The sequence below is a fragment of the Prunus mume genome, linkage group LG2, assembly GCF_029339155.1.
Source record: "Prunus mume cultivar Tortuosa linkage group LG2, ASM2933915v1, whole genome shotgun sequence".
Classification (NCBI taxonomy): Eukaryota; Viridiplantae; Streptophyta; class Magnoliopsida; order Rosales; family Rosaceae; genus Prunus; species Prunus mume.
In genome coordinates, this window is record NC_142699.1 from 3,470,932 (window position 1) to 3,488,700 (window position 17,769).

The window sequence follows — 17,769 nt, forward strand, 5'->3', positions numbered from 1 at the left end:
TTGAGACCTATGGAAAAACCAGTTATTGGAGTTAAATGGGTGTTTAAAACTAAGCTAAATTTGGATGGCTCGAGCAGAAGAATAAAGCAAGACTGGTGGCCAAGGGATACTCACAAAAACCAGGGTGGACTACAATGAAACGTTTGCACCAGTGGCTAGATTAGACACTATTCGAACCTTGATTGCCCTTGCAGCTGAGAAGGGTTGGCAGCTGTACCAATTGGATGTCAAGTCAGCTTTTCTAAATGGTATTTTAGAGGAAGAAGTGTATGTAGACCAGCCGGAAGGATTTGTGGTAAAAGGAAGTGAAAACAAGGTTTACAAACTACACAAAGCTCTATATGGCTTGAAACAGCGCCAAGAGCTTGGTATAGTGAAATTGATGGTTATTTTGCTGAGTGTGGATTTACAAAGAGTCAAAGTGAAGCTACACTTTATGTCAAAGCAAGAGGTGCAGAAAATATCCTGATATTTTCCATTTATGTAGATGATATAGTCTACACTGGAAATGATCATGAAATGCTAGAAGATTTTAAGAAGGACATGAAGGAGAAGTATGAAATGACTGATCTGGGACTCTTGCATCACTTCTTGGGAATGGGAGTCATTCAAACACCAACAAGCATATTCATTCATCAGAAGAAATATGCAACAACTCTGTTAAACAGATTTGGTTTGAGTGAGTGTAAACCGGTGTCTATTCCACTAGTTACCTCAGAGAAACTAAGTAAGGATGATGGGAGTGGTTTGGCAAGTGAAGAGCAATATAGAAGGATTGTTGGGAGTCTGTATCTCACTACTAGACCAGACATTATGTTTTGCGATTAGTCTGCTTGCAAGGTTTATGCATTGTCCCACTAGCAAACACCTTGGAACAGCAAAACGTGTCCTTAGATATGTAAAAGGAACCTTGGATTATGGTCTGGAGTATGTGAAAGGAAAAGGGGCAGTTCTAATTGGCTATTGTGACAGCGATTGGAGTGGCTCAGTGGATGATAGCAAGAGCACATCTGGATACGCTTTTTCTTTTGGGAGTGGAGTGTTTGCTTGGGCCTCAGTCAAGCAAAATTGTGTTGCACTCTCTACTGCAGAAGCTGAATACATCAGTGCCTCTGAAGCAACAACACAAGCTATTTGGTTGAGATTTGTCCTAGAAGACTTTGGAGAACTTCAAACAGAAGCTACACCTCTCCACTGTGACAACATTTCAGCTATTGCCATTACAAGGAATCCTGTTTTCCATCAGAAAACCAAGCATATTGATCGGAGGTATCATTTTATTAAAGATGCTTTGCAAGAAGGAACTGTGGATTTGATCTATTGCCCCACAAATGAGCAACTAGCAGACATTTTTACTAAGGCATTGGCTAAGGATCGTTTCTGCTATCTCAGAGAGAAACTTGGTGTGAAATCAGCTCACAACTTAAAGGGGAGTGTTGAAATATAAGTGGTGAGCTGATGAGAGTGTGATTAAAGTCCCTAAGCTGAAATGGTGTATTCACTTAGTCTCTAAAATAGGCAAGTGTGAGGCGTCAGTTAGTGTTAAGTGGCTATAGCCACGTGTAAAGATCTTAGAAGGCAGTTTTGGATGTAAGGCTGTGATTCTCAAGTGATGTAAGAGAATCCAGCTATTTCTCTAACAGTCATATAGCACACACTGTGCTTGCCCGAAAGTTTTTAGAGCATACAATACAAAAATACAGAAGTTTTGTTTTAGCTAAGCTCTCGGTTTTCTCTTGCATATTGTTTTTCTCTTCTTCTTCAAAACCTATACAAAACTCTAACAAAAACACCACTGCAGACTCTTGAGATGATCTTAACTCCGAGACTTGCAGAGCATTACAACGAAGTCAATGAGTGGGCCAAGATTTCTGCTACGATCCCAAACATCCACATTATCTGGTAATTAAGCTCTAGCAATCTCTTAATTATTTACGTACTTATGTATCAATTCGAACTATCATCATATTTGTTTCCTTCAAAATCTTCAGATGATGGTGACTCGCTAGGTACATTTATGAAAACATCTGTCTCGGCGGCATATAAAATCTTGAGATGGTGACTTGCTAGGTATTTTTCTTCCTACTAAAACTATAAGTAATTGTTCGCATATATCATGATTTTTCTATGAAGAGGATTTTTCAAAGGAGTATGAAAGGTGCTTTGATGTTTGTTTTGTTAAATCTCTGGAGTTAATTTTAATTTACTTGTTATGCCACACGAGGTTTCTTGTATTGTTTAATCTGCATGCTTTAGTTGTTTCTCAAAAATTTAATCCCCTCTAAGAGAAATGATTGATTGCAAGAAGCAAATTAATTGATCAACTATGTATGTGTCATCATTTCAGAGACTGCTGAAGCAAACAGAGTGATGTAAACCATCAAAAGTCAGCCTACGGAAGTTCCAATAACTGAAATTTTGATTATTTTCACCACTGCCTTGAGAACTACTTGACAGAGACATGGTGAATTTGGAAGGTCGACTGAGCTTGATGATTGCCTGATTTTTTTTGTTTCGTAAGCAGAAACTTTGTATTTAACTATTCTACTGGTGTATTGATCATTTGCAAAACTTCCTTTGTGTCATTAATTCGTAAAATGTACTCTGAGGAACTGGTGAATTTGGGTTTGAAGTTTACCTTGGCTTTCTCTTATTTTATTGTGTATCAGTTCCCAGTTTTTGCTGTTCCTTTAGAAGGTGTGTTTTGTTTGCCTTGGGTAACTTTGATTTGGTGTGTGTTCTTAAGCTAGAAAAGTCGTTAATATCGTTAAACTTGCCTTCAAGTTCAACAACTAATTCATAGAAGAAGAGGTAACTTGTTTTGAACGTGAAGAAAGAAGTTGAACAATTCGTTGGCAATCTCAAAACTATTCAAGCTGCGCGCGCTTGAGGATGCAGAGCAAATGCAAGCAACCAAGGCCAGTGTATACATCTTATTGCAACTTGAAACCTCAAAAGGTTTTGTGAAAAACTCAAAAATTTGAGGGGGTGTTAGTTTAAATAACTCTACTTTTAACACAGAACCATCAAAATTTAATTATTGTAGAAATAGGGTCAAATTGCATAGAGTTTTAAAAAAAATTCATACAATTTCATGCTTAAAATTACAAGCATACACAATTCTAAATTAACATGATATGAGTTGGAAAAACCTAAAAAATTGGTGCTGATAGATGCTTGGCATTATGTCTTTAAGAGAATTTACGCCCCCACTACAGTGATCATGATTGACCTGCGCTTGCCTCCCCAAAATACAACGACCACGTCCTTACAACTATTGCACTCCAAATCATAAGGCGAACCATGATTGTACTTAATGAGACACTACACTATAATAATTTCTAGCATTGGTGGAGTATGTGTTTGAATATGTAAGTGTTAAAAGTTACTTCTAAAATGTGTGGAACTTGCCTATTTATTGAATTTGAAGAACATTTATCAAAATATGTGACTTTATTTGAAGAAATAAGTAAGTCATCTGTTCACTTAAAAATGCATTATTTCAAAACTTAAATAGTCACATCTTTTCAATTTTCATTTTCATTTAATTACAGAAAATTTTAGTAAATTTTCCGTCAAATATATGAATGCTCGCACTCACGTCTCAAAAGTCCTACAAATATATGAATTTTCACCCAAAACACCACACTTGAATATAAAATTTTAGAAAACATGCTCGAGAAAAGTCTGCTCATTGCGGAGACATGGTGAAGAAGCGGTTGCAAACGCGCGTCAGTTTACAACTTTACCCGCCAGCGCACGCGCAACTCGCCTAGATGTAACCACACTAAAATCACCAGGCTGTGAAACCGCATTCTCTCACTGCCTCACAAACACACAACTCGATTAAAATAAAGCATATTCTCTCTGCTGCATACCGTCGTTTTCAGCTCTCCTCTGATTTCTGATTGGTGTCTTCGTTTTGTTGGTTTTCCATTTTATATATCCGTTACCGATTTTCTCACCCTCCACTCTCTCACTCTCTTTCTCATCGTTTCCAACGTTGAGAAGAACAGTAGACTCTGCAGACCCATATTTTCTCTTTCCCAGAAAACTGTTCTGCTGGTGAGGCCGCCATGGATCTGTGCTCCCTGCACGTCAAGAACATCAACAGAAGCCCTTTTATGCATAGGAACTCGTTTACTGAGAAACCCATTTCTTGGAACTTCGGAAATGTGAGGCCTTCTTGGGCTGGTGTTGAAGATGGGAGGGACTTTGAGAGTGGGGTCTTGAATTCGAAGCACAGGGTTTCCTCTAATGGGTTTCGTTCTTTGGTTGTCAGAGCCATGGGGAAGAAGAACAATAATGGAAATTCATCTAACTCTTCCTCTTCTTCAGGTATGCTTTCTGAACTGGAATTGAATTGCATGTGATTGGTCGCTATGAATTTTGTTTTCTTAGATTTTGATTTGCTAGTGCGTTTGGTTTATCTTGCTTCGATTTGTGTTTATGGGTTTGTGATCGTGGTGATAGATGAGCATCGTGGGAAATTTCAACGTTTATAATTGTGAAGTTTGACTTTCTGCTCTGTTTGGGTTCCGGGGAGCTGGAGCATGTAGATGTCGAAATCTACCGTCTACTGAACTTGGATTCTCTGATGTTTAAGCTAAACACTAAGTTTTAGGCTTGGAACCAAAGAAAACAGAATGCCCAAATATTAGTTGGGGAGTGCATTTATAGGCCTGAGGGGCTGGCCCATCATGGGGTTGCTGGTATAGGGTCTGCTTCAGCTATCTGCTTATAATCATCAGATACCCTTGGTGCACATGGGATTAGGCCTCTGTCACTACTGCTTTCGTAAAAAGCGAAGCTTCCTTTGTAGAACATTTTGGTAGTTTTTACCTGGATGGGTGGTACAGGTCCTTGGAGATCCGCATTTATCAATCTCCTTGCGAACTTGTATCTAGCTTGGTGGGACAAGATAAATTTATGGTTTGAAAGCCGTGGTTTACCTGTTTCTTAAGGAACAACTTTGGGAGATGTTCTAGTTCGAGCCGATAAATTGGTGGAACTAGGATAGTCATCTGTGCCGCCAGCTACTATGCATCAGAATGAATACTTGTTCCTAGTGCTGTACGGGACAGAAAAGTTTAGAAGTTTCCCTGTCTTAGCTGGCTCAGTTTATCCAAAAGTGTGCTTATGCTACAGTTGTCCGCTTGTGCTGTCTCTTGTATGTCTGAGAAGAAGTCTCAGCTCCTGGGTAGAGTGTTGCATGCCACCCAGGTATGTGCGAGCAGGAATGTTGTCAGTTGTGGAGGCTAAGAACTGGATAGGGGATCTTGAGTTTAATATGGACCACGGTTGTCTATGACATATGTGAGAACTGTAAACTAGCTCTGGAAAGATATAACATGGAGAAAAATGTGATCATTGAGTAAAACTAAAACTAGTTTTTGAAAAATATAAAATGTTTATATGCAACTTGGTTTTTATGGTTTCAAGAGCCAAAAAGCAAAGAGGAAAACTTCTTAAACTGTTGCTTTTTTATTTTTATTTAGTTGCTTATAGCAACTGAATAAAGCCTTTGGGGTTTGGAATATACGATGTACATAACTGGTATACTGGGTGCCAAATTAGATTGGCAAAAAGGGATGCAAACTGCCACTGTTTACTCATAAGAATAAATATTATTTCAAAGTGGTTAACATTGTAAAGATGATCTGTATAAATTATGTCTTAAGGGAGTGCTTGCAATATGCTAATAACTATACTTTGCGGTATTAGATAATGCAACTCATCCAGCATCAATCATATCTCTCATCACAATTGTTTGCCTCTTGGAGTAACTATATAGCTTACAGATGCTTTCTTATTTCTCAACCCGTTAAAGTTTCATTATTAGTAGAAATAGTAGATCCAAAATCTATGTTGTGCATATTGAGCTGGGCCGGGTCATGGGGTTAGTTGACACGATATGGGTACAGTGGCATAATTTGGTCTGCGCAACACCCTATTTTTCATTTTTTTTCCTTTGGAAGAAGGGAAAAGGTGGAAGGAAGGAAGGAAACTCATATTCGAGATAAATTTATGTAAAGCCTTATTGTATTTCTGCTCAAGTTCTCAGCATTTTCAAGACAGTATCAAGTTTTGTTGGATGTTTGAAGGAGTTAAGTATGTAAAGACTAGATAAACTGCCAACCTCATTTCTTGTTTTCAAGACAGTGACAGTTGGTGGTATTGCTAGATTACTCCTAGAAGGAAGCCAAGCTTCTTATCATTGTCCCCTATCTATTTGTCATTTTTACGATGCTATTCTATTTTTAATTTTAGCATCCAAGGTAGAGATGTGTAATGCTTTATATTAGGCGCAGTGTCCATATTTTCTACTCTTACAGCATTATACAATTTACATGACTGTTTGGACAACATTGACAAAAGATTCATTTGTTTCGTCGAATTAGAGTCTGGCACATAAGTGTCCCCACTTGCGATAGACAGTGATTGTTTGGTGCATTTTGTGGTTTTAAAATCAATTCTCGGTCAAAGAGCTATTAGTTTGATCTTGAAATGTTAAGAAATTGAGACCTATCATTATCAGAGCTTGCTTAAAATAACAAGGGAAAACCATGCAAGGACTGGAGTATCTGTAAATACTGCATTCCTGCGAAGAAGAGTTAATATCTAGATTTTCTTGACAATGGATACAACTACTAACTCGTTGTTTAGAATTTACAGGATATAATCCTTGTTCTCAATTCCACACACCACTTCCTATACCTCAAAGAGCCTATGAATATGTTCTATCCAACAATAGAGAAAGGTTCCCTTGTAAACTTATATTTCTTTGCAGAAACCCATTTTGTAACCTACACTCACTCGAATGTTAGTGTTTTTTTTCCCTGGGTACTCAATTCTATTGGTTTAGCTCACCAATCACTTCTCAGCTTAAAACTTTTCCAAGCTGTAGATTTTTAGTATATATGGTTACTGTTTTAAAGGATCATGTATTTGGTGGTAGTTTACTAGATTTTGTTGATCCCAATAGTCAGGTGTAGAATGGCCAGAAGGGTAAAGTGTCTTAAATTTGAAATTTTCTGTCCAGTTTAATGTATATCTTCACTGCTTTCAGGAAGCTAATGATCTTTTCTGTTTTTTCATTGGTTGTGGAGGGAGTTGAACCCTTGAGCTATCCTAATCCTAATTCATCACCCACCCTCCTTGATCACTTGGGCTAACCCCAAGTGCTTAATGATCTATTCCATTTCCGTTTATTCTATTGAGAGAATATCCTAGGGTTGTGGCTGGGATTTTAAATAATATTACTTTCCCTTACACTTACAGCTCTACGGGTTCTAGCTTTTTTCTAAGTGATTATCTACATGGTTCTTTCTTTCTTTGTGTTTTTTTTCTTTGTAAAATCCTAAATCAATCCAAAATACATATCCTCCGTATGTGTGTATGTATGTATGTATACCTGAAGGCAGGTCTTAGCTTTCACATATTACTTTCATTGAGCATGGTCTAGGGTCCTGACCAACTTTGTACCTATTGGCAAAAATAACTACTGTTTTTCTGCTACAACTTAATTTATGACGTCATGTATGGTGGTGATATTTCATACAGGAAATGGTGACCGCTCTATTCCAGAAGGTGATGGTGAAAAAAAAAACGATACTTCAGAAAACTTAAGAGACAGTTCTTCCCAGAAAAATTATCGTATAAACTTGGATTGGAGAGAGTTCAGAGCAAAGCTATATACTGGGTGGCAGGTGATGTTTTACTTTCCTGAAGGGCTAATGTCCTCTGAAACTAAAGTGCGTAATCATTGTGTCCTATAGGATACTCATCAGATATAGGAAATTCACTCCTCTCACCTTTTAGTTAATCTTTTTTATTTCAAGGTGATAATGAGCCTTATAGAATTTCCAAACATCTTGGTATTGATTAGTTTACATGTGTTATTTGCCCTCTCAGTTAAATTTGGTTTCTCAGCCATATGACCCATACCGATACTCCTGTTTTTTTAGATAAAGCGAAACTCACTGACACAGACCGACCATATCACAAATATCTTACTACACAAATACACAAAGAAAATCTCCAACTTATTTGAAAATCAGTAAAAGAAATCTGATTGAAAAATCAAGAGAGACAGAGATAGAGAAAGAGAGGAGATATATGGGAGGAGGCTGAAGGGCTGAAGGGGGTATGCAAAGGTAACATGGATGGGCTTGAGTTGACCTTCTGATTTGAGTTTTTACAAATACACAGATAGAAAATCTATGTAGATCAGTTGGTTTTTCCGGGTTTCCAAAATGAAAAATCAACATTTGACCCAACCCATCCACTTTTCATTAACATGGACCATTCATCTGATGGACTGCTTTTCCGTGTTTCTCCTGTTTTCCTTTGATAAACTTTTTTTGGTCTTTTGTTGCTCCCCCCTTATGTATTTCATTGTCTTTACTGTTCTAAGTTGATGATGCAGAGCCTTGTAGAAGTGTAAATACCCTAGCATAGATTTCTTTTCTTTTTTTCACAACTGGTATTGGTTTGTGGCCTTTTGGTGCATCATTCCATATACATTTAGGGAGTTTCCTTCCGGGAAAGAAACAAGTGATATTCCAAGTGATATTCCTGGAATACCCCCTGATCTAGCATTACGTTGCCTGTGTAAAATTTTCTGGCACTTTCTTAGGATCATATTTATCTGAAGTCTAGCATTTATTAAGTCTAATGGCCAGATCCAAATAATGTGCTTGTAAGTTATGTTGGTCCTCACAGGATGTTAGTAATTCTAGCATCATTACCAAATAAAATCTCTGATGATCCTCCATAAATTGTCAAGTTTACACTGGAAACTTTCAACAGGGAGAACAAGCGGAATCTGATGCTCAGAACCAAGGTGGGACTCCCTACCAATCGAAACCTCTTGGCCTGAAGTGGGCTCATCCTATTTCTGTACCTGAGACAGGCTGTGTCCTGGTTGCCACAGAAAAGCTTGACGGAGTTCGCACCTTTGAAAGAACTGTTGTTCTTCTCCTCAGATCAGGAACCAGACACCCAGAAGAGGGGCCATTTGGAGTTGTTATCAACAGGCCACTCCACAAAAGGATCAAACACATGAAGCCCACTAATCTTGATCTTGCAACCACATTTTCTGATTGTTCTTTGCATTTTGGTGGGCCTCTCGAGGCAAGCATGTTTTTGTTAAAAACAGCGGGCAAGACAAAGCTTCCTGGGTTTGAAGAAGTGATCCCTGGCCTTTGTTTTGGTGCTCGTAACAGCCTGGATGAAGCTGCTGGGCTAGTAAAGAAGGGTCTTGTTAAGCCCCAGGATTTCAGATTCTTTGTTGGATATGCTGGGTGGCAGCTGGATCAGTTGACAGAGGAGATTGAATCGGATTATTGGTACGTGGCTGCTTGCAGCTCAAATTTGATTTACGGGGCTTCATCAGAGTCTTCGTCAGAAAATTTGTGGGAAGAAATTTTGCAGCTAATGGGTGGCCAGTATTCTGAATTGAGTCGAAAGCCTAAGCAGCAGGATATGTAGTCTAATTTATGATATCGTTGGTGCTCACTAAACAAAAACTAGTTCTAGAGTTATAAAGCGAGTCGTGCAGTTAATGTATATGTTAAGCCAATTGTACAGAAAGTTTGCTGGCTCTTCAAGTTAGTACATCTTGTTTTATTTCTTCCTTTTTGTTGTTTTTTTCCTTTTCTTTCTCTCAGTTTTCTATTTTCCTTCCCAATAAAGAAGTTGCTATTTGTGTGGTTCTTGTATGCAATGTCTTCTTATCTAGCTCAAGAGATGTACTGCAGAATCTCTTTGACAGTACTGTAAATTGTCTTAGGAATGATACATAAATACAAACTAAAAACCAATTAGAAATTTTTTAAATAGTTTTAATTGGCTTTTTTCTTTTCAAGTCTTTGTTTCATGCAATTAGCTTTCATTTCTTCATCTCCCTCCTCCCCCTCCTTTCTTACATATACTTCCCATGCATTTTAGCTACAAATAATAATGGTAAACTACATTCTAATCACTATGTTAGAAGGCATTTGATTCCGACGTTCAATTTTGTCAATTTGGTTTCATTGTTTTATTCCATTAACAGTCCAAGGATAATTATTTTTCTTTTGGGTTACCCTAAGTTCAATTTATGGATTGGTCTCCTCTCTCATCAGCTCCCTAAATGAACGGACTACTTATCAAAAGATACTAGCAAAATATAACGTCCTATAGGTTAGGGTTTTTCTAGCACCGCCAGTCTCACAACCAGGGTTTGTTAGGGTTTTGTCAGCTTTCTTGCTTGCGGTTTACGGCTGTTTTAGAGGGCGTCCTTCCCATTAAATGAACGGTGGGAAATACTATAGGAGCCTCGTCCAGTTGTGGTTGTATTGCTGTTTTAGGATTGCGGAGGGAAGCTTCGAGTGGACGATGGCCGTGGCCCATTTTTGTCTCATTATTTGTGGATGTTAATAGGTTGTCTTGTAATGTGGTAAAAAATGATTTTATCCCTACAGTCTGGTGTCACATTAAAGATATATTTGAGATAACTATTTTGTTAATTTTTTTCCCCTTTTAGATAGGAAGGAAAAAATTACATCTTCTAATGCTGCTTTCCACAGCAAGAGTAGCATCGCTGGAGTTGATCATGTTGCCTCAAAAACTGGTAATTATTGCGTACAGACTGTTGACAGATTAGCCCAGTATGCATATCAGCGCGTAAAATCCAGCGTATTCGTAACTTACAAGAAAACTGAATCATGAAGAAAAGAAAATCGATATCTTACAATGTACATCAACAACATCCGTCCTCTGTACAAGGCGAAAGCCTGAAACCTATAATTGTTGAGTAACCAACAAAAAACCCACAAATCCTTATCGCTTCTCACTTCAGTGGTACAAAAGAATATATCATCCACCCCATACATTGCTTTTCATTTCTGAATATATAACTACGTTCATCTTGGTTCAGCCTCCATGCTAACATTTCTCATTGGCTTTTATAGTTCACTAGCAAACTTGGCAGGTGCAAGTGGCCCTTTTTGGTGAGCAGACAGCATGGTTACAAGAGAGGCAGCAGAATATCGACTGTTCAGGACCACCGATGTCTTCCATGGTTGTTATCAAAGTTCTCTATTTGGTCTGCCCCTGTCAACGTGCCCGTGCTTTACGTACAGCCTGTTGGATTTGCCTCTCATGCTCTTTGAGCATGTCTTCAATGTTTCCTCCTGGGGGCACCAATGGTCCAGAGTAATGGATTCTGTTTTTGGGTACATAGCCCTGAAACCATACAAATAAGGTGGTTCATAATTCAAGAATACCGTTATATCAGAAAACAAGAGTACAAAAAGGAAAAGGAATTTGAAAAGGGCATATGGGCAAAATTACAAAAAAGCTTGCACATTCTTTAGTAATCTATGCCACATTGTGTTAAAATGGTCCTGTCTAATCCCTGATTAGTTGACAACATTCGAAGAAACAAAATCAATTCCTTACCATTCTGGAATCTCTGCTATGCACTCTTTCATCCTTCTTATTGGAAGAAATAAAAAAGTCTGCTCCAGCTTGAGGCTTGTGAGATTTCTGTGTCCTTAGCTCTGACTTATTTAGTGTAGAAACTGTCTTATTCAATGATGATTCTACTGCACTAGGGTGTATCATTGAACTACAATGCGAGTATCCATTCTGCCTAGCTCCTCCAGACGGTTCCATTGCAAAGCCAGAGACACTGTCTCGTTGGGGCATGTACTTGTGACCTGTGGTTTTCAGGTTTCTCTGTCCCTGCTATATTTATGTTAGCCAAAGTGAAACTCAAAATATCAAGTACAAGAATTAATTAATGAGTACATGTGTTGAGCCATTTATAATACCTGCAAAGATGCATCTCCCTGAGCATTAAACTCTGGTGTTGGCACTGCCTTGGTATCTCTTGAACTTCTTCTAACAGATTCAGTACCACGTCCTTTAAAAGCATCTACTTTTCGCCTGAAATATAATAAGAGATAGAATATGTAAGAGTCGAGGAACTATGACAGCATCACCTTCTGAGAAATGTTATAAAATTTTCTTCTTACTAATCTTAAAGGAGATGGATGTTTTTAATTTAAGCTTCACTCAGAAAACATATCTCCGAGCAAAAGCTGTGAGGGATTTGGAACCTAGTAGAGTTATATATCTATAGTGACAGCTTAGTTACTTTCTTCTGTTATAAATCATCATATCACCATCATATATTACAAAAATGGGTTGAGTAAACATATCCAAATTCACACCTGCGTGTCAGTAATCCTAGAAGCTATAATTCTAAGTGCCAAACACAGCCTGCCTCAGGTAAAAATACTTAACAATACTTCTAATACTTCTACTTATTCATTCTCTCCCAATATATTATCAACTTATCAGTTTAGGGAAAGGATAATAAGAGGAAAATAAACTGAGAAGTACAATATTACAACTAAAACTGTGAGAAACTAAAATGAATAAGATTGTTAATATTTTCTTATCTTCAATATCTACATGAGACTCAAAGAAATAGAGGCCACCTAGAGATGTACCTTTTTTCCTCATCCCGAAGCTTGGCATCAAACTCCTTGCTTGGAGGATATTTTGGTAGATTTGATGGATTACAAGGTAGTGGCTGCGTAGTGAAGAACTGAAATAAACATATCCAAATTAAATTAACCATATTCACACTTGAACCACATTCATAAATGATATCAAAAGGATATTGACAGGAGCAATGAACAAAAAATCATTTTCCATGTTTGCAATTTTTTCTTTTTCTTTTTTTCTAAATAATTGGTTAGCTATAACAAGTAATACTCTTTTCTCTTCTTGACTAGAGGTAATATTGGTTGCGTAGGTTTTAATGGAAAAATGAACTATACCAAGGCCTTCTTACAGTTCAAACAATTTCTCCAAAATGTGGTCTACATTGGCGTGTATGATTGATAACCCAGTTAATTATACAATTCGGATATGCATAAGAGAAACAACTTAAATGTATTTCAATAATTTCCTGTCAAGATAAGTGATCCTTACGCCTTTGTCATTTCCCTCAGCTCTTGACAAAGTATAGTTTTTCTGTTACGCAAAGTATGAGAAAAAGTCAGATATGGGACGGAACTTTTTTTCTTAAGTAGCAGAAACCATATCCAATAAGCTAAAGACAATATCTCTTCAATTCTCAGAACTTCATTTAGTCAATAAATTGCTATTCCCAGAACTAAAGACCATTGTTTTCCCATGAAAACACAGAGGAGAAGAAATTTCTGGAAACTATAGGAACAATTGCGTGATATAATATTTTCAAGTTGGTGAAACTAACACAAAACCAGAAGATATATAGCATTAAACAGCAGTATGAAGGCATATATGGTTTTAGTATTAAAAGAAGAAACTCAAATTTACCTCACTGCTAAGTGCCGAAGCAGCTGATCCCCGCTTCTCTGGTTCTATCGAAAGGAGTCTATCAATAAGAGCCAAAGATGAAGAAGGTAACTCTTTGAAAGTGTCAGCAATACGACGCTTGTAAGGTTGTTGAGGTTTGAAACTAGTTGCATGTGGTAATTTTGTTTTCTTCCAGAAGTCCTCAGACGGTGAACCACAAAGCTTAAAAATCTTATGCATTTGTTCCACCTGAAAATTAACAAATATTAACTGCCACTTAATATAACAGATTTGATTTTACAACTATTACTAAATTTATGTAAGTTAAATAAAAACTCAAGAGAAAGTTCAGTTAATGTGTTACAGATAATTTGTATGCACAAATATATAAAACTAGAAGATATGAAACTTGTTGATAACTTATTCTCGAAGAAAACCCATACAGAATAAATTGACTGCTCTATAAGTTTTGGCAATTTTTATCATAAACCAAGCAAACAAAAGAAGAAGAGTAACTCATGAACTAGGAATGTAAACATAACTCATCATTACAAATTGTCATTAGATTTATAGGAATAACTCCTTTACCTCTGTTCTACCAGGCATGATAGGCTTTCCAGCATACATTTCCGCAAGGATACAGCCAGTGCTCCACAGGTCTATAGCATCTCCATATGCAGTGGCACCAAGCAAAAGCTCAGGTGCCCTAAACCACAGAGTTACAACACGACTAGTTAATGGCTCCTTTTGACCAGGCTCATAAAAGGTAGCCAGACCAAAGTCACCAATCTTAAGGACTCCGTCATTGTCAAGCAGAAGATTTGAACCCTTGATATCTCGGTGCAGGACACCTCGACTATGACAGTGTTCAAGTCCGAGAAGCAACTGTTGCATATAACATTTAATCTGCAATTCCATCACATGAATTATAATTTAACAATATTTTGTTGCAAACAAGTATTCTTCAGTTTTAAAATAACAGTAAAAGCAGAGACAAAATGGCATTTCAACGGAAGAAAAAGGAGAGTACAGACAACATAACAAGTTCACGGAAAATCCAAACATTAGTATTGCTTGAAATAGTATTCCTTTGACGGAAAATTGGACGGAACTGACTTCGAGGATGACATTGATGTGCGACATGAGAGGATGGGGATGACATTGATCGACTTGAAAGAATAAGGACGAAAATGATATGTCTGAAATGGTACAGGGACTACTCAAGATAAGAAGCCGAAGTAAATAAATAGACAGACGAGAAAGGTACAAGAGAAGAAGGGGCTCCATCTCTTGATTTCACTGAAATATTTCCCAGGAAGGAAATAGAAAATGAATTTGATTGTTTCTCTGTTTGGTTACAGAATTTGATCATTTCAATCTTTAACATTAAAAAAAGAATTCATCATACTCAATTAGTACTTAATTCATAGGTAAAACATGTCAAACCATACGACCTGATTCATTAAACAAATAATGGCCACAGTGAAAATCTTTAAATGTTTGAAAGCAAAACAAAAGTGCGTACCTGAGCTTCTGTAAACTTGTTGCCGCGTATTGCTGCAAGACCAGAAAGGTCATGCTCCATATACTCGAAGACAAGATATAAACTGCATGACACTCTTGAAGTGACTAGCCCTTCGAGTTTCATAACATTTGGATGATCAAGTCTTCGTAAAATATGGATTTCTCTAGCCATAAAGCGAACACTTTCCGGGTCCATATTTACAAATCGTACTTTCTTCAGTGCAACAATTTTACCAGTTTCCAGGTCACGAGCCTTGTATACACTGCTATAAGTTCCTTGTCCAATCTGCAAAGAAAACATTCATTGGAAATGTTAAACATAAGATGGCTGAATTAATAGTCAACGGGACAGCTATTTCACCCTAAGACAAAAATTCTGCCTACACATACAAACGAAATCTGACATAAATAATGTACATACTTCCCAAATACATAGACGGTAATTTTATATCAAATGTAAAATACAAAACTACAAATATAGACACACAAAGATGCACTTGATGCTGTTCTATCTTAAACATTCAGACCATGCTGAAATCCATTTACCAGTCATTAACATTATCTTTGAAATCACATAACATTTCATGACATAGAAACCACAACAGAATTGAAGCAGGCATTTATAGCACTAAATAAAAGGCAATTAGAGAAGCAACAATTAGAACTAACTTTGTCTAACTTCTCAAACGAGTCTGCCCGTCGAGGCACCCACCCTTTGATGGCATCTCCTGCAACCGAAGTTAGCCATGATGGCCATCCAGCAGCAGTTTGTTCTCCTTCTGCACCATGTGGCATGCTCACTATCCTAGACATCACCGTTTGCTTTTCACTTGCTTCCATATCCATTGTTGCCCATCTTTGATGATTAGAATTCCCAGGTTTTGAGATGACTTGGGTCTTATTAGGATCTTCATCATTAGCAGCATTGCTTCTCCTATTGGCTCTTGAGGCCGTGTTTGATAACAAGCGCACTGACCCATCAGCACCACCACCACCACCACCAAGACCACTTACTTCGGCTACAAAGTCATCTCTCAATGATGGGGTAGGAGCAACCAATTGAACCGAATAATCCTTCAAAGGGTGTTCTACCGTGTCAGAATCCTCCACCTTTTCCTGTTCTGAGGCTCCTTTTGAACAAATGCAGCCCATATTTTTTTGCACCTCCCAAAATCCCCTGTTTCCAATGCTTCCAAACTAATCACCCCTTTTGCAAAATATATGAGTGAGATCATTAATCAAATATGTTGCCTGCATTACCGGGGAAACCCAAGAGTTTCCCTTCAATCCATCATTTTTCCTCCAATTCTCAATCTGGGTATCTCTTTCCACCCAATAAATAACCTGAATTCACATAGCTAAAGCCTTTGATGATTATTGACCCTTACCCAGATACCCAAATTCCATGGAAATTCAGAATCCGGGAAATGTGAAAGGAAAGGCAGAAAGAAACCTCTATATATCAAAGAATGTGGCAGAAACCAGAAGGTGTGGAAAATCCAATCTCAAAACCCAAATGTCAAAACTTTAATGTATAGGAGGAAATACAGATAAATTTATATATACCCAAAAGAGATAGGAGACCCAAAAACCAGACCAGAAATCCCTGCACCTGAAAATTAAGAAATGAAGTGCCCGTGGATTGCAGGAGTTCTGGCTGGGCTGCCTGGCGTTTCTGGGTTTGCAGATTTTTCTGTTTGTTTTTTCTAATTATCGATTAATATCCTATAAAAATTAAACTGCCTTTGGTTTGTTGATTGTGAAACCAGGAAGTAGGAACGGGAGGGGGGAGAGGACATGAATGGAAAATCCAAAAAAATTAAAAAAGAAAAGAAAAGAAAAAAACAGAGGAAAAAAAAAAAGAGGGTAACGTAGTGTGTTGTGATTTGGAGGTTGGCAGAGAGAGATAGAGATTTGCGGGCGTACATGGCCCCGAGAAACGCGAGGGACCGAAGGTTTTGAGGACTTGACAGGAAGGAAACTCTTGACTCTGACTCTGACTCTGACTCTCTGTTTCTGTTTTGGAAGAGAGAGAGAGTTGCAAAGAAGAAGAAGCATCCATTCAGATAGGTTGAGCTGAGAAGAAGAGAGTGATGGAGGAGTGAGTGGATTTTGGTTTTTGCTTTGCTTGCATTGCATGCTGTATAACAAGACGTGCGTCGCAATGTCCTCGTAGCTTCCACCTACTACATGCCACATGGCCAAAAAATTTATAATAACAATTTTTTCCTCTTGACATGCATTGCATGTATCTAGGCCAGCATTTCTAAATTTCAAAAGGTGTCATGTCGAGGTGGAATTTCAAACCGCCAAACCGATCGAATCGACCGAATTCTTGCAACCAAATTCGAATGCTAGTGCCTAGGGGTTTTCGAACCCCTAATTTAGTACATCCGTCAAATTATGTGAATTTTTCCGTCTATTTGAAGGATAACAATGTTAAATTGGATTTGTATATAATTATTCTCTAAAAGTCAACAGTAAATGCTACGGAATGACTAATTTGAAACACTACGAGAGTTCGAGGACCAAAATGACTAAAAAACGAGTTTAAGGTGCTACATTCTGCTCTGCCACTCCTCTTAGCACTTTGCCCCATCCTTGCTGAAGCTCAACTTGAGGTACTGCTGCCATCTATCAGTTCTTCTCAACTTGAGTTCAAGGGATGTGAATTAATGTAGCAAACCAATTCCAGAATTCCCAAAAGAGTGTAGTTCATAATTTTTTTTTTTACTTTTGTTGACTTTTCAAATGCAGTCAAAATTAATTATGAAGTTAATCAAACAGAATTTTTTATCTCAGACATCAGCATCTCCTTTTGTAGACAAACATATATATGTTTTGGTTGGGATCAGTTTGCTGTGTTTGTAGCCGGCACAACCACTTCGTTGTCAAAGTCGCCTACTA

At 37.7% G+C, this 17,769-nt stretch overlaps 2 protein-coding genes and 1 long non-coding RNA gene across 4 annotated transcripts; 2 read left to right on the top strand and 1 right to left on the bottom strand.

Moving 5' to 3' along the window:
* Positions 1–1,786: 1,786 nt before the first annotated feature.
* LOC103319338 (uncharacterized) lies at positions 1,787–2,653 on the top strand. Its single transcript, XR_016124284.1, has 3 exons — positions 1,787–1,902; positions 1,992–2,070; positions 2,348–2,653. It is a non-coding gene; the product is annotated as an uncharacterized LOC103319338 (long non-coding RNA).
* A 1,225-nt stretch (positions 2,654–3,878) lies between these two features.
* On the top strand, positions 3,879–9,722 carry LOC103319339 (electron transporter, putative (DUF179)). The gene is made up of 3 exons (XM_008220866.2): positions 3,879–4,338; positions 7,564–7,709; positions 8,812–9,722. Exons 1-3 carry the CDS (start codon positions 4,077–4,079, stop codon positions 9,490–9,492), a joined length of 1,089 nt encoding a protein of 362 aa, XP_008219088.2. The 5' UTR covers positions 3,879–4,076; the 3' UTR covers positions 9,493–9,722.
* A 981-nt stretch (positions 9,723–10,703) lies between these two features.
* Positions 10,704–16,961, bottom strand: LOC103319340 (putative serine/threonine-protein kinase At1g09600). Of its 2 annotated transcripts, none has more exons than XM_008220868.3 (8): positions 15,532–16,961; positions 14,864–15,148; positions 13,927–14,244; positions 13,360–13,587; positions 12,504–12,601; positions 11,820–11,934; positions 11,446–11,730; positions 10,704–11,229 (listed from the first exon to the last, which is right to left on the bottom strand). In XM_008220868.3, exons 1-8 carry the CDS (start codon positions 16,012–16,014, stop codon positions 11,101–11,103), a joined length of 1,941 nt encoding a protein of 646 aa, XP_008219090.1. In that variant the 5' UTR covers positions 16,015–16,961; the 3' UTR covers positions 10,704–11,100. The 2 variants fall into 2 exon arrangements, with proteins under 2 accessions (XP_008219090.1, XP_008219089.1); XM_008220867.3 differs by having other exon boundaries at positions 11,446–11,733.
* Positions 16,962–17,769: the final 808 nt, after the last annotated feature.